At 38.4% G+C, this 16,591-nt stretch overlaps 1 protein-coding gene across 2 annotated transcripts; it reads left to right on the top strand.

Annotated features, from left to right (window-relative positions):
* The first annotated feature begins 9,412 nt into the window (after positions 1-9,412).
* On the top strand, positions 9,413-16,463 carry LOC113693947 (uncharacterized). Of its 2 annotated transcripts, none has more exons than XM_072052958.1 (2): positions 9,413-10,364; positions 11,228-16,463. In XM_072052958.1, exon 2 carries the CDS (start codon positions 15,238-15,240, stop codon positions 16,309-16,311), a length of 1,074 nt encoding a protein of 357 aa, XP_071909059.1. In that variant the 5' UTR covers positions 9,413-10,364; positions 11,228-15,237; the 3' UTR covers positions 16,312-16,463. The 2 variants fall into 2 exon arrangements, with proteins under 2 accessions (XP_071909059.1, XP_027068541.1); XM_027212740.2 differs by having other exon boundaries at positions 9,433-10,364.
* The last annotated feature ends 128 nt before the right edge of the window (positions 16,464-16,591 follow it).

Here is a 16,591-nt window from a genome sequence, read left to right as displayed (position 1 = left end):
CTGAGGTCACAGACAATGGTCCCAAAATAACAATATTAACCAATCACCAGGATGTCCCCAACAATTAAACGAAATTCTACCAACCTCAACAGGGAAACTAGGCAGCACAATCTCCCAATTTAATAGGCAATATCAGAATTAATTGTACCCAAAATCTCAGCAAAGAACCTATGCAAATGACCCCGAACCAAGCAGACAAAAACCCTCACATTGAACAGGCAAATCACGGGCAAAATCGCAATTGAGTTGATCATTAATTTAAATCAGTAACCAGAGTGTTCTCAACAAATCAACCGAATGCTACCAATCTCAACAAGTAATTCAAGAGGCCAGGTTTTCTAATTCAACAAGCAATTTTCAGAAATAACTCAATCACAATCCCAAAAGAAACCTCAGCGAGTTCTCCAGCAATACAAGCAGAATAGTGCCCAGCAATTCACAACGAGTCAACCAATTTCCACAAGTAACGTGAGGTTCAGCGTCTTCTCCAAAGTTAACAAACAATCACAGCATTTCAGCTCACCCAAAGTTTCAACAATTCCATCCAAAAGTTGAACAATACCCCAAAACCAACGAGAAATTCAAAAATTTAAGGACAACAATCCCAAGCCATTAGCAGGCAACCACCCATCCAACTGAAGAGAAGCAGCAATTTCAAACGAAAATAGTCCAACCAGTACCAGCGATACCAAATATTCCATCCAACGATGAGCAAGTCAATTAACTAATATACGGCAGCCTACTCAGTGATGAAATAGCAGGAGCAAACCCCAAATGCAACGATGTAGAAAGCAAATAGCGACACTAGAGTCCAAAAACTAGATTACCTCCACCGTGACGCGCTAGCAGAGAGTGTAGATGTGCGGCAATGGGCAGGGCAGTGGCGGTGGTGGAGATGAGAGAAGCTACGGCGGCTGCTGGGAAGAGGCGCGGCGGCGTGCGAAGTGGTCGCAGCTGAAAGGAGAGCTGCGAGGTGGCCTGTGCGTGGTTGGTGAGCAGCGGCGGCGCACGAGTTGGTCGTCGCTGGTGGAGGCGCGAGGTGGGTGCTGCCTCTGGTGCTGCTGGAGGCTGATGAGCTGGGTGGAGCAACGAGGTTGGGGGCGGACCGAGGAGCTGTGGAGGACGCCAGGGGGGAAACGAGGCACACGTCAATGGCGTCGGGCAGCGGCGTCTCCGTGGGCGAAGGAGATGGCGGCGGCCAAGAGGTGTGCTCGGCCGAAAGAGAAGAAGAAACAGGGGAGAAGAAAGAAAGAAAGAGAAAGAAAGAAAAGAAAGAAGAAAAGAGAAAAGAAAAAAAAATGTTTTTTTTTTAATAAAAAAAAAATTCGTATCTTGAAAATCTAAGCTACGGTGAATCAAGGAAAATTTTTTTTTTTTTTTGTAGGCCAATTGAAGCTACGGTGATAAGAAATTTTTATTTTTATTTTTTTTATTTTTTTTTATTTTTTTTTGAATCCTTACCTTTCCCGCGAACGTGACGCGGGCACGTCAAGAAAGTAAGAGAGCTCCCAGAAGTTTCTGATCGTGAGCTTCCTGCACATCACAACGCGGGCGCGTCATGAGGGCAAGAGAGCTCCCAGAAGTTTCTGATCGTGAGCTTTATGCACGTCACCACGCGGGTGCGTCATGACTGAAGGTCACCTACAAATCAGCAAAAACGAAAATTAACACCCAAAATCAATCAAATTCAAGGAAAACATATTTAAACTATCACACGAAATCAAACAAATAATTAAAAGAAACAATTGGGTTGCCTCCCAATAAGCGCCTTTCTTTAATGTCTTTGGCTAGACATTATCATGTTTTGTTCATGGAGGATAAAATCTCGTGGCTCGTCTTAATGCTTCATCCTCTATGTAGTCCTGATAACCCTCGTAAATAGAATAATCCTTGAGCATACGAGCTACGGGCTTCCATGGACTAGTGAATGGCGCCAAACGAGTCGATGATAATTTGCATTCTCCAATCATTCCTCCCTCACTTGCATTTATTGGTTCAAGATATCTCGCCATCGCCACTCTTAATTTATTCCTGTCATGAAATTCAAATTTGTCTGGTATAATAAAGTCAATTTCGTTAACAGGAATTGAAGAGTAAGAGTCAGGAGAATATTGATGAAGGAGTAGAGGGGATGTTACCGCATTTGGAGATTGTTCACTGGATTCATTCACTTGAATGAGTTGATCCTGGAGTCTCATTTTTTGCACTTCAACTTCCTTTTCAACTGCATCTTTAAATCCGTTTCCTTGAAACTCTTGCAGTTCCATGTCATTTGGCCGGATAATTGCACTCTCATCTCCTTCAAGATTGATATTGGTTGGTGAGGGCAATTCTTCAAGGTGAGTCTCTAATCGCTCTATCCTGGCTGTCAATTGACGCATTTGATCCGCCAGGTCGCGACAGCTCGCTTGTGTCTTCTGATGAAATCGATTTAGGCTCGCTTGTGTCTCCTGATGAAATCGATTTGAATTAGCAATTAGTAAACCTATCATTTCTTCAAGAGACATACCTGACACGGAGGATGATTGCTGAGACTCTTGCTGTTGAAAATCCATTGGCCCCGTCGCATAATTAAAATTGGAATTATCCCACCATTCTTGATCATGCCCGTTTGAATAAGGGTCATACTGCGTTTGATATTGGGGTGGAAAACCTCCAAAAGTATCAATTGGAGCACTTAGATTATCTTGAAATGCGGGGCATGTGTCAGTTGAATAACCTGAGTCAAAATAAGTTTCACAATTTGCAACAGCCCATTGATCGTTAGGAAAAACATGAGTCTCATAACCCCATTCAAGAACAAAGTCCAGTCTATCATCAAAATATGGAATGTTAGCAGCCATAAAAAAAATAAAAAAAAATAAGAGAAAAACAAATTAAAAAAAATGAAAACAAGATAAACTCAAAAAGAAACAAATTAATCTGGCACCAGTCCCCGGCAACGGCGCCAAAAATTGACAGGTTGTCGAAGCCTGTGCAATAATAAATACCTGCTCAAATAAAATATAATTTCTGTAGATAGTGATAAACAGGGTCGAATCCACAGGGACTGGGGATAATTTATTTCTTTTCAAGTTCCAGATATGGGGGGTTTTTGAAAATGAGAGTAACTAAATTACTTGGAATAAATAAAATAAAATAACTACAACTCAAATAACTAATTATCACAATAAAAATAATAATTGACGAACTCTAGCCAAGAGACAACTTCGGAGATGGTTCACTTAATTCGATCACAGATGCAAGGATTATTCCAGTTACTATCTGATAAATTAGTTATAGTTGTCATACACGCGATAAACAACCAACTCTTCCTCAATTTGTCGATAGCCAAGGTACGACCGTTGACTATTTCTCTAATCAGGAAATAACCCTAGGTACGACCATAGAAGTTCAATTCCCTAATTGCATGAATAATTAGAAGAGCCTAATTCTAACCAATCAACACGCTACGAGGGTCTCTTTAAGTTAGCCTGTCTATCCCCCTGACACAAACCCAATCATGCCAGTTGCCACCAGTTTAGAATAATTAAACAATTACGGATTTAACTATCCTAATTGGCTTCAGGTTATTGAATTAATCTAGAATCCGGGCCCTGGATAATCGAATAATAAAACAACCATATGAACATAAAGCAGAAGATAGACAAATACCAGTGAATAATGGAAATAAATAAAAACTAATTCGATCTCACAAATTTAGGCCAACCAAGACCTCCGTTGTTCCTTGACTAGAAAAGAAAAATTAGTTCATTCCTGGTGAACAAATCCCACACAAAGTTGGAGAGGAAGCCGCAGCCATTGTCCTTGACCAAGGGAGCTCAGTTCGCTCAGTTTATGGAAGAATACAGAAAGTGACCAAGACCTTCAATTGCTCCTGACATGCGCATGAGACATCCACCCAAGACTCAAGGGAAAAGTCAAAAGGAAAACTATGCTAAAGGTCCTACGTACGAGGAAGGTAAAACAACTACTAAGAACTAAAAGGGAAGAAAAGTCAACAAAGGCAACTCCCTGGTGCTAGTGCTCATTCTCTGCCATATATCAATTGCTCCTATTCTAATGGCTACTGTGTGCGGCAGCCCCCTTGCGGAGAGGACGGAGCCTCCGAAGGAAGAAGAAGCTCCCTTTGTGCGGCGCTCCAGCCTCCAGTAAAATAGAGGCCTCTGCCCTGCTCTCTTCTTTTGAAATTACCAAAATGGGCAAAAGTCTTCCTTTGCCAATAATGCCCCCGGGATAAACTCTGTGCCTTGGACTCTTTTTTTGTCAAATTAGCACCTGTTATTATATTTTCGCTCTACTCCCTGAAATAAATGCAAAATACTAAAAGTGAGTAGAATCCCGCAATTAATCCACATCAAATCAGGTAATAGGAGAAATTAATTATAAAATAAATGATAAAATTGCAACCTATCAACAGGCTTCCATGGACTAGTAAATGGCGTCAAACAAATCAACGATAATTTGCATTCTCCATTCACTCCTCCCTCACGTGCATTTATTGGTCCAAGATATCTTGCCATCACTATTCTTAATTTATTCCTGTCATGAAATTCAAAATTTTCTGGTATAATAAAGTCAATTTCATTAACAGGAATCGAAGAATAAGAGTTAGGAGAATATTGATTAAGGACTGGAGGAGATGTCACCGTATTTGGAGATTGTTCACTGGATTCATTCACTTGAACGAGTTGATACTGGGGTCTCATTTCTTGCACTTCAGCTTCCTTTTCAACTGCATTTTTAGATCCGTTTCCTTGAAACTCTTACAGTTTCATGTCATTTTACTGGATAATTGCACTCTTACCTTTTTCAAGGTTGATATTAGTATGTGAGGGCAATTCTTCAAGGTGAGAAGCTAATCGCGTTATCTTGGATGACAAAAGATGTATTTGATCCACCATCCTGGATGTCAATAGTTGAACTTGATTCGCCATCGCTTGTGTCTCCTGCTGAATTTGATATGCATTAGCAGCTAGTAATTCCATCATCTCTTCAAGAGACATACCTGACACGGATGATGGTTGTTGAGACTCTTGCTGTTGAAAATTCATTGGCACGGTCGCATAATTAAAATTGAAATTGTCCCACCATTCTTGATCATATCCGTTTGAATAAGGATCATACCACGTTTTATATTAAGGTGAGGAATCTCCAAAGGTATCGATTGGGGCACTTAGATTATCTTGAAATGCGGGGCATGGGTCGGTTGAATAACCTGAGACAAAATAATTTTCACAATTTGCAACAGGCATTGATCATGAGAAAAAACACGAGTCTTATAACCCCATTCAGGAATAAAGTCCAGTCTATCATCAAAATACGGAATGTTAGCAGCCATAAACTATAAAAAAAAAAAAGAAAAATAAATAAAAAAAATGAAGACAAGATGAACTAAAAAAGAAACAAATTAATCTGGCATCAGTCCCCGACAACGGCGCCAAAAATTGACAGATTGTCAACCTGCGCAATAATAAAAACCTGCTCAAACTAAAAGTGATTTCTGTAGATAGCGGTGAGCAGGGTCGAATCCACAGGGATTGGGAGTAATTGTTTCTTTTCAAATTTACAGTGACAAGGGGGTGTTTTTATATCAGGGGTGACAATTTAACCAATTCAACTAAAAGTAAAATAATAAAAATAAAACAGCCAACTAGAAATTAAATAACAATTTACTAAAATCAAATGAGTGATAATTAAGGATCTAGCCAAGAAATAACTTCAGCAATGGTTCACCTAATTGATCATCGATGCACAAGCAATTCCAATTATTTATTAATAAATAGGTTATAACTGCCAACAAGCGATGACAGTCAACTCCTCTTTACTGTATCAGTGATTAAGGTACGCCCATTAACCACTACTCTAATTGAGAAATAACCTTAGGTACGCCCGTAAGATTTAATTTTTCAATTGTCTTACATATTAGAGGAGCCCTATTCTAACCAAATAACGCACTATCAGGGTTATTTCAGATTAACCCGCGTATCTCCCTGACACGAATCTAATCGTGCCAGTTGTCACTATTTCAAGGCAATTAAACAATTACGGATTTAATGCCTTAATTCACAATAGATTATCAAGTTAAATAATTATCTGGATTCAAGACAATCAATTAAGTAAATAATCATGAACACTGCAATCAAGGGATATGCAAATACCAATAAATAAAAAAAAAGATAAAATTAAATCGATCTCACAATTTTTAGGCGAATCAAAGCCTCCATTGCTCCTTGACTAGACAAAGAAAATTAGTTCATTCTTGGTGAACAAAGCCCACGCAAAATTGAAACAAGAGTTGTCTGATCATGCGAAGGAAGAAAAACAATCAAAAGCTACAAAAGGAAAAGTCAAAGGTTGATGCTTCATTCCTCCTGACATGCGCAGGGGGCAACCACAAAAGACGAAAGAAAAAAGTCAAAGAAAGCTAAAGGGAGTCTATTGTTTTTTCTTGTCATCACCAACGAGAGAACTACTACCAAAAGCTAAGAAAAGAAAAAAAACAAAGCTACTCTAATGCTTGGCTCCTGTGCAGCGGCCCCCTTGCGGAGAGGACGAAGCCTCTGGACGCCCCCCCCCCAAGGTTTGTTTTCTTTTCCCTTTTTTAGTTGTTGTCTTCGGTCAAAATTATCAAAAAGGTCTTGCATCTTCTTGTTCTAAGAATGCCATTAATTGTCTGTTATTTAAACTCTTTCTCGATGACTGTCAAATTGGCCTTGATTATGATATTTTTGTTCTACTCCCTGAAATAAATGTAAATTAAGAAAAGTGAGTAGAATCTAATAATTAATTCACATCATATTAGGTAATAGGAAAAATTAATAATAAAATAAATGATAAAATTACAACCTATTAAGTGTTCACTTTTCATGGCATAGGTATATCTAAAGTCTTTGAATGAGATTAAGATTAAATTCAAAGATTGATTTATATTAAAATGCTATCAATGGTTTATACACGCCTATAGATCTGGATCCCTACTCCATGATATATTCCTAATTTTTGAACAAAGAAGTCATTCTTGGGGAAGGCGATGGTAAGCTTTGTTTTAAGCCAGAGACGTTGCATATCTTTTTGCAGTAATTGTTGTTATATATTAGGACAAGAACATTTCAGCCAACTCCATTTAAAGCGTAGATAGATTTCAGGCGGAAGCTGACCCAACAACTTTCGATTGGGCTTGAAGTTAGGACATCAAATCAAACACCCTTCAACTTCCATGACAAACGGATTAAAAAATGAAGCCCGACGGTATTTAAGGACAAAATTAATAATCATCTGACGAAACCTCAGGAAAAGCAAACTTGAACCCTTGTGAGCTGCGAGTTTGTGAGATCATCTTGGAGTAGTGGATTCATATTCAGCTTCACGTCCAACTAAGATAACATAAACAATGGAAGGATAACATTTCCTATTTTTCTCACTCCCGCTTTCACTGGGTGGAGGACTAAATTGACCATGACACGACATTGAAGCATCTCTTTTTCATGCATAAACGTCAAACACAAGATGTCCGAGGTCTAAGTAAACCCGATATTTGTTTGATTAAAATATCCATCCTTGAAAAGAACGAACGCAATTTGTTTGAAATCAAATGTTGTATCATATATATCACGTACGTCCAAGAAAGAATGATGGCAACTTTTTGAACCAAGAATATACAATAGTAACCATTTACACGGGCTAGATGGACTAGGTTTATGTGCTCCACTATGTGAGCTATAGAGTTATGAAAAATTGAAAATATATTATGATGGAAGAAAAGTTATAGTATACAATAGATGACAAAACAAAACTATAATAGTTATAGGTTTGTATGTCATGTTTTATATATTTTCCGTCATTAGTTTATATGATTGATGATCAGTTTATTGATAATACTAGCTTTTATTTTATCTCAAAAAAAAATACAACTATTAAACATACTACATATTCGATGTAAACGTGACCGTAAACCGCCACGTTTACTTGAGCATTTTTTTTTTTTAATACCATAAACTCGCCTTCCATTTCGAAATGAACTGTCTCTCTCAATCCCAAAATAATAGTCATTTTTCGTTCTTTTGTTTTTTTTTCTTGAATTAGTACAAAAGTTCAATTTTCTGATAATGAAACAAAATCTACATCATGTGAAAAATTGGAATACTACCATGCTCTCTCCGAGTGTCTTTTGTATGAACGTTAAATTTCTTCTAGTGGACATGCAAATTTTCTATCCGGTAAACAGACAAATTAGCTATCACATCCACAACTTCGGGACCTGCGACGGCAATGAAAGGGAGGAAAGAAACAAGGAACCTACTACTGTTACCATGTGTACGTATTTATTCCAATCCCGCAGATGTCTTTTCCGCATTCTCGTGAATGCTCCATCCTCATCCCCATCCATATCCCTGGCAACCAGGAAACAGCGGGCTGCAACTTGACGCCTCAGTTAAAGAAACCAGCAGCGACGAATCAGCGTACTAGTGGAGTGTTTGCTTGGCAAACATTTTCTCGAACCGTGTTCATCAAATCCGACAAGCGTCTGATGAAAAAACAACAAAGAAAGAAAGAAAAACAAACTTCAACAATTTTAGGCCTGAGAAGCTGGAACTGCCATACAGTTCGTTGAAACTTGATAGTATTAAAAGGGGTGGGGGATAATATGGCCAAAAACCAAAAACCACAAAAAAAAAAAAAAAAAAAAACAAATTCATTGATGTATGTTGAAACTAAACAAAAGGCTTATTAGTTTTTTTGCCGATTGCTTCTGATAATAAATTCAAGATTTACAGCTCAACTGATTCTCGAAATTTCATCATTAAGAGGTAATGAATGAGAGAAATGAGCAATACCCTTTTTTTTTTTTTGTGCGTGACTACGTGGTTCTCATGCGAAGCTGATAGGCTTACTAGTTCGCCAATTGATTCTGCTAATAAATTCAAGAATTTCATCATTAAGAGGCAATGAATGAGTAATGAACCATACTTTTTCTTTTTCCTTTTTTTGGTGGTTCGCATGTGAAGCTGATTTTCAATTGCCTGTGGTGACAAGTTACCATTTTTACAAATCACAGTAAAGAATGGAACTATTACGAATTGATGAATTGCAAAGAATGGAACTATTGACGACCTCAGATTGAACGCCTGGAAAGCTCTTCAATTTTGCCATCCTATCTGGAAAAGTACAATTGGTGCCCTGATAACTTTCACAGCAAAGCACATGAATGACCTTAAGGCTCAAATCAACTTTGTATTAGTGGGGTAAAGATATTATTAAAGATTTGCGGAATCAATCTAATGGACTGATTAGTCCGGAATCCCATGATTATTAATAATCCTAAACCAAACAAGTCTTGGACCTTTTTGACCAAACAATTGTACACCCTACCATGCTTTGTCCACTGCAGATCAAATAGTACTTCGTTCCTTACTGGTTGTACCTTGTTACACACCAATTTAAGGAATAAAAAAACCCCTATCTAAGAACAAAGAAAATGCCTAAAAAACCCCCAAAACAAACCGACAGGGCCTTTGCTCTTGACTAATCTCAAGATTCCAACTCTTTTCTTCTCATCTCACTTCTCATTCCATTTAAAAAACCTCCGTTTCCCTTTCTCCTCCTCCATATTTATGCACCAACAAATATATGAAGTGTCACGTACTTTATTTGTTCTGAATTTCTAAAATCTTGAATTTAGGAATTCACAAATTCCAACACCACATGCCAATCATCCAAGAAATCTCAGGAAACTACCACCGGCACCCCCGTGAACATGGCCAGAACGACCCTCAATCACCAGCGGCGCCACCTCGTCAATTGCATCAAAGTCCAAAACGAAAGATAGATTCGGCCCCAAGAAAGCTCCTTTTTCTCTTCCTCAAATGGATCATCATGACATTCATCCTGTCTTTGTTACTGATCTTTGTAGGCTTCGCTGCCCTGGTCCTCCTTCACATCCTCCTCACGACCGCAGTGGTCCACCGCCACCGCCACCGCCGACGCCGGCAAACCCGCCGATCTTTTTCCCGCAGCTCCTCATTATATTCCATGCAAGAGCAAGACCTCTATGACCTCCTCCCGCACCTTAACTACTCTGCATCAGAACAGACCACAATGGATTGTGCAATTTGCTTGGAGAGTTTCAAGGAGGGAGAGCTTAGCCGGAAGCTGCCGGATTGTAACCATTTATTTCACCTGAATTGTGTGGATAATTGGCTTACGAAAAAGCCCAACTGCCCTGTTTGTCGAACCCGGGTTCAGCTCCATTCAGGGGCTTCTAGGTCAAGAGACAGTGATGATGACGGGAAGTTTTGGTGGCCTGTTGGGGCCTGAAGATGGCAATGCTGGGATTTTGGATTTTAATGAAGGAAATAATTAAGGTACGTGAAGAAGAAATATATTAGAGAGGCTTTTTGCTGAGCTGCTTAAGTGGGTAATTTTAGTTAGCAACTTAGCATAGTGTTTTTTTTTTCTTAAGATCTACTCTTGTTATGTTTAGCTTTGTATCTAAATACTTCTCTGGAGGATAGTTTGATCAATTTGATTTTAAATAACTCCTTCTTGTTTTGGCCATTTAGGTATATCAGTACACGTTCTGAGCTTGATTAAATGCTTTTAGTGTTTTACAACTCTTGCAATTTATTGAAGGTACAAAAAAAAATTTTGTATTTGATCAATTTTAGGTAAAGGAGGTTAAAGTGTTAAACCGAGAGGTTTATTACAATTAACACCAAAATTGACCATATGAATGAACTGAATTCTGGTCCCTTTTCTGTTCCAGTGGCTCATGTCATTATCTGACAGTAGGTCCGGAGGTGCTTCGAATATTCTGTGGTTAGTTTGTATTCTAGGTGTTGGTTAGATCAAGTACTTTTAATTACTATGTTCTAAGTACTGTTTTGGCATCATGTAGTTTATTAAAAATGAAGTCCCAATCTAGTGGGAGCTTAAAAATTGTCGACCATAAATTGGTGCCCTTAGGGTGACAGGGAAGTGCAAGTGACTCAGCGAAGCAGAGAAACGGAACTGGGAGTGTCAGCAAAGGTTGCTAATGATGGTTTATTTTGAATGACAAATTGGTGATAATAATTTGTTCTCCAGAGTTCAGAAATAATCACCGGATCACCTCTTGATAATATTTGAGGAGGCAAGAGTACTAGAGTAGTTTATGCCTGTTCTTGCTGCATGGTATGGTGTGTTATTTTGTTGACGGTGGTTGCTGAATTTAGACTAATTTTCCCAGGCAGCATCTTGCGGCCAACTGAGTGGCTGGAACCTGGAAGTGAGACGAACTTCTGGCTGTGGTGAACATTATGTTTCCAGATTGTAAGATGTGCATAATGTCTCGAATCATACAGTAGGCTGACTTTTCTACGTACCTAATACATGTTGGAGAGGAAAAATCATCAAACATTTGTGCATCTTGTGTGAAATTGGAATGAAACAGGGCATTCTTGATAGCTCAGCTTGTAAATGAGATGACATGAGCTGATTTAATCCTTGTGCCTCAGCGTGCTACTGACCATTGAGCTAGCTACTTCAACGCCCATTGAAATTTGTACCACCATTAGGGGGAGGGCAAAATGAAGAAAGGAAGAGAAAAGGGTAAGAGACGGAAGTAGCTTTGGGTGGTGGAAGCCTGGAAGGGAAGTTCAATGTTGGTGGGTATGGGTTTTTCTTTTATTTTATTTTTCTGGTAAAAAACATAATGCCATTTTAGGGTATTCATTATACATATATAATGTTTTGTTATGTCAACGGTGGGGTTGTAGTATATGCTACTTTGCATATGTTTCAGCTCTCTATCAATAAAGTTTTGCAATTTTACTTGGAAAAAAACATAGGGGGTGTAATATTGAAAAGCTTTGGGGAACTCGGTGAAACTGTTAGAACTCTAAGGGGAGGTTTTTGAAATTATTCTATATCCTCTTGAAACAGAGCATTGAATTCTCCTTCTATGGTTTTGGCACAATCTTGACCTTTACCCTGTTGTAACCGACTATCAATCTAAAATGTGGGTTTTGCAATTTTTAGCACTTGCTGAACTTTGCACTCTTTTGCTGCAAATAGGCAAAAAAAATTTCTATCACTCTTTGGTACCAGCAAAGTACAAATACTTGATAATAGCAAATCTTTGGTATGCGTATCAGCTCATGTTTAAAAAACCATTTACACTAGATATAGGGGCAAAATTTTGACAGATTTGATGGTGAAAATGGACTGAAGTATCAAAATTAGACACTTTTTTATTATTGAGGGACTAATTTAAGACTCAAAATAGATGAGAGATCAAAAGTTAATAATTATTTTCCCAAGTATTTGTTATCCCAAACAAATAGAACGAGATGAAAGATTTCAATCTTTTATCGACGAATATTAATGTTTTGTGTAGACTTTCTGGCTCTGTTTACCTATTCTCTATCACACCAAGTCTTCCCTCCGTAGTTGTCACCGGTCTTATAAAACCGAGTGTGGATCTTAAACTCCCTTTCCGCGAAAAAAGTCTCAACCATTGCGGGAGGACTTATTCTACTTGAATTTGGTAGTAGTATATAATATACCATCCCAAAGCCAGAAGACGGCCAGAAGACGAAAGAGTTGTTTATGTCTTGCAAGTCACAAAAGCTAAGCAGAGTTTGTCAAGAAAATTTAGTCCTTGGAAGAGAACCAGCAATGGAGTTTTTACAGCCAATTGGTGCTGCTGTGATGGTTTTGCAAGAGTCAATTAAACTTCTTCCGAAGAATGGGAAGCTCGTAGCCTTAACAATTGTACCAACTCTCCTCTTTTCCTCCCTCTTCTTCTTGGTTTTCAACTTCTCCTACAAATCATTACTTCGCGATATGCTCATGAGGGAGTCTATGTTACCTCTTACCAGCGCCAACAGCGCAGAATTCTCCAGCATTCTCGCCCATCTCAAAGAAGATTTCGGCCTTATGCTGGTTGTTGATCTTACTTTCATTCTTGGCTACTGTATCATCTCCCTCCTGTCGATAATTGCAACAGTTCTAGTATCCACCATTTCGCATACTGAGAGGACATTAAGCAGCAAGGATTTCGCTCTCCTAGTACTTAGATCCTGGAAAAGGCCGTTGATCACTGGGTTTTACACAACTCTTCTTGATATTGGCTATGTATTTTTGGTTCTGTTTGTGGCTAGCCCTGTCATGATGTTCTTTAGTAATTCCATGGAGGAGGTCTTCTTCACCATGTACTTGGTGGGAATTGCTGCCTCGATCGTTTATCTGTACTTATCGATCCCCTGGATTTTGGGCATAGTGACTTCGGTGATTGAAGAAGATTGTTACGGGATTCAGGCACTGGGAAAAGCGGGGGATCTGATTCAGGGAATGAAGATTCAGGGATTCGTTCTGAATATGATGTTTGCTCTGCTCTCTGTGGTTGTATTTCAAGGATTCAGGATTATTAGAGGGCACAAATGGCTAGTGAATCAGACAATTTTCGGATTGTTTCTTGTGAATGTCTCGCGTTTATTAAGACTCTTACAATTTGTGGGGTATACGGTCCTATATTTCCAGTGCAAGAAGAACCATGGTGAAGAGATTGAACTACAAGGGGAAGTTGAGTATACTAAAATATCTTCCACGCCTCTTGCTGATGTTGGTATGCCATAAATACAAGCATGACATGAACAAGACTTGCAACTAGATGAATTGCAACCTAGATTTCATCTGCTGTTGTTGTAATTTTATGTCAGATATTATCTTTGTCATTTAGACATCCCTTGTTGATTTTTACATTTCCTTGCTTTTATGATGCAATTAAGTAGTTGAGGACAGAAAGTTCTGCTCCTTGCTTGGTAACTGGTTTCTATTAACATGGTTACCAAATAAAAAAATATATTTCTAAATCTACTAAATAAATTTTCCAATGTTGCTTGATTTAAAATATGTCAACAATTATGACTGTTTCTGCCTTGACCGCTGAGTATACCGTAAGAAACACAGCAAATAAAATATCTTTAGTCAGGTGCCTGCTGACCATGTCATGGCCATAACATTGCCGACTGCTTATTATATGTTTCTTGACTACTAGATACATCTATGAAGATAGGATGCAGATACAATTAAAGGACCAAAAGCAGAAGCTTTTTGTTGACATTTCACATGTTGCATCTCTGCTGTTGTACTATGGAAGCCCTTGTTTATTTCTTGTGCTTCACTCATTTTGATTCAATCTGCTATGGAATTTATTGCTATATGTCCAGTTATCCTTTTCAATTAACGTGGTACTTGTTTCAGGAAACAGGAAAGCCTACATAGCCTTTTCAGCTTGACAAATAGATTTTGGGATAGTGTTTGTAATTATTCATAATCCTCAAGCTCAACCGCGACGGTAGAAAAATGACACATTTTCTTGTACGTTGTTTAGTTCTAAGAAAATTCAATCTCCTCAACTTGAGCAAAACCAATTGCGTAAACCAAACCATCAAAAAAAAAAAAAAAAGCCTCTAGATATCGCATCACGAAGTAGAGTTTGTTTAATTTATTGAAAAGTGTTCAATGGCTTATGAACGAAAAATTTTTTACTAGGGTTAATTTCACTTGACACCTTTCAATTATACTTTTTTTTTTTCCTGACAAGTAAGTATGTAGATCTGACTAAATCAAGGAGGTGCTATGACGCCATCCTTGAATTTTTATTGCTGCAGGTGGAGTTTGAACCCCCTACCCTGATGGTGGCCACTGAGCTTAGCTCAGTGCTTTTCAATTATACTTGGGTTCTCACTTTAGTTTCTAACTATCTTAATGTGAGGCACGCGTCCTACTTTAAAATTTAAGGATCAAAATGAAAATTTAAATATAGTTGAAGGGTGGAAAATAGAATCACTTTTTTACTATTGTAACTATACTACAGAAATAAGGCCAAGTCAATATGAATTTGCAGGAAAAGTTCTTATTGTCTACAATCTTTAACTGCATGCGGCAACTAATAATTACAACATATACTACATCACGCTCATTTATTAAAGAAAACTCTTCGGGCAAGTTCGAAATCTTAACCTAAGATTGTCAGCAATTGTGGGCTGAGTAGACCAGGTGACAGAAATCCTTTTTTATTTTTCCTTTTTTTCATGTAAAATACTTTGCAATTAAAGACTTTTTTTATTCTGATTACTATTCTTCTATTCTTTATCGTGACTAGGCTCTCTCAATTCGTATCATGGACTTTTAGTACGAAAGCGAGTGTTGGCCCTTTCCGGGATCAAGCCATGTGCCAACTCTCAAGCGTCCATGGAGTGGGGACTTGTTCAACTTAATTCACATATCTCATCTATCTGGTGCAACTTTTACAGAAAAAGCAAATTACAAGTTGCCCAAAAGAACTTGAAACCTTCAAGAGAGCTAGCAATGAAAGTTTTAGAGCCTTTTGTTTCTGCTGCGGTGGTTTTGCGAGACTCAATCAAACTTCTCCCCAAAAATGGGAAGCTCATAGCATTAACCATTACACCTGCTCTTCTTTTCTCCTCCCTCTTCTTCTTGGTTTTCAATTTCTCCTGCAAATCAATGTTAAGCGACATGCTCATGAGGCAGTCCTTAATACCTTTAACCAGCACCAATAGAGCTGATTTCTTGACCATACTCGCCCGTCTCAAAGAAGATTTCGGCCTCTGGCAAGTTGGTGGTGCTACTTTGATTCTTGCCTACTGTATCATCTCCCTCTTCTCCATAATTTCAACCATTCTGGTGTCTGCCATTTCATATACTGAAAGGACATTAAGCACCAAGGATTTTATTTTACTTGTACTGAGATCCTGGAAAAGGGCGTTGATAGTCGGATTTTACGGTACCATAGGTCTTGATTTGGGCTACATTTACTGTCTTTTTTCTTTGGCTCGCCCTGGAAGTTTGTATTTTGGGCATGTTGCCTTCTTTACCTTTTACTTAGCGTGCATTGTTTTCTACAATATCATTTATTTACACACATCGGTCTTCTGGGCTTTGAGCATGGTGATCTCAGTGATGGAAGAAAATTGTTACGGGTTTAAGGCAGTGAAAAAAGCAACAGAACTCATCCAGGGAAAATCGATTCCGGGTTGCATTTTGAATACGATATTTGCCGTGCTATCTGTGATTCTATTTCAAGGGTTCAGGGTTATTAGAGGACACAAATGGTTGGCAAATGAGACATTCTTTTGGTTGTTTCTGGTGAATTTCTCGTGTTTGTTAAGGTTGTTAAATGTTGTGGTGTTCACAGTCCTCTATTTTGAGTGTAAAAAGAACCATGGTGAAGAGACCATTGATCTTCTAGCAGCAGAAGAGTATGCTGAAATATCTTCTATGCCACTTGCTGATGATATGCCATAATTCAGACTTGCAAGGCTGCAATGAAGTTTCCATCAATTGTTGTTGTAATTGTCCTTGTAATTTAGGCATTTTGCGTTCTTCGTACATTTGTACTTAATTTTGTTTTTATTATATAAATCAGAAGTTGAGATATGCAGAGAGATTCCTGCTCATTGCCTCGTAAACTGCTTTTTTGTTAAGCAGGTACTTCCTCCCCACCCCCAACCCCAACGCAATAAAATTTGTACAAGAGACAATCAAACAACAAAATATATCCAGGGAGGCGATGGATTTCTCTAGG

The sequence above is a fragment of the Coffea arabica genome, chromosome 6c (genome assembly GCF_036785885.1).
Source record: "Coffea arabica cultivar ET-39 chromosome 6c, Coffea Arabica ET-39 HiFi, whole genome shotgun sequence".
In the NCBI taxonomy this organism is placed as follows: domain Eukaryota; kingdom Viridiplantae; phylum Streptophyta; class Magnoliopsida; order Gentianales; family Rubiaceae; genus Coffea; species Coffea arabica.
This window is presented reverse-complemented; position numbering and strand designations above follow the sequence as displayed.

Excerpts from the sequence above, each read along its gene's own strand:
- LOC113693947 (XM_072052958.1), top strand. The coding sequence starts at position 15,238 with ATGGAGTGGGGACTTGTTCAACTTAATTCACATATCTCATCTATCTGG.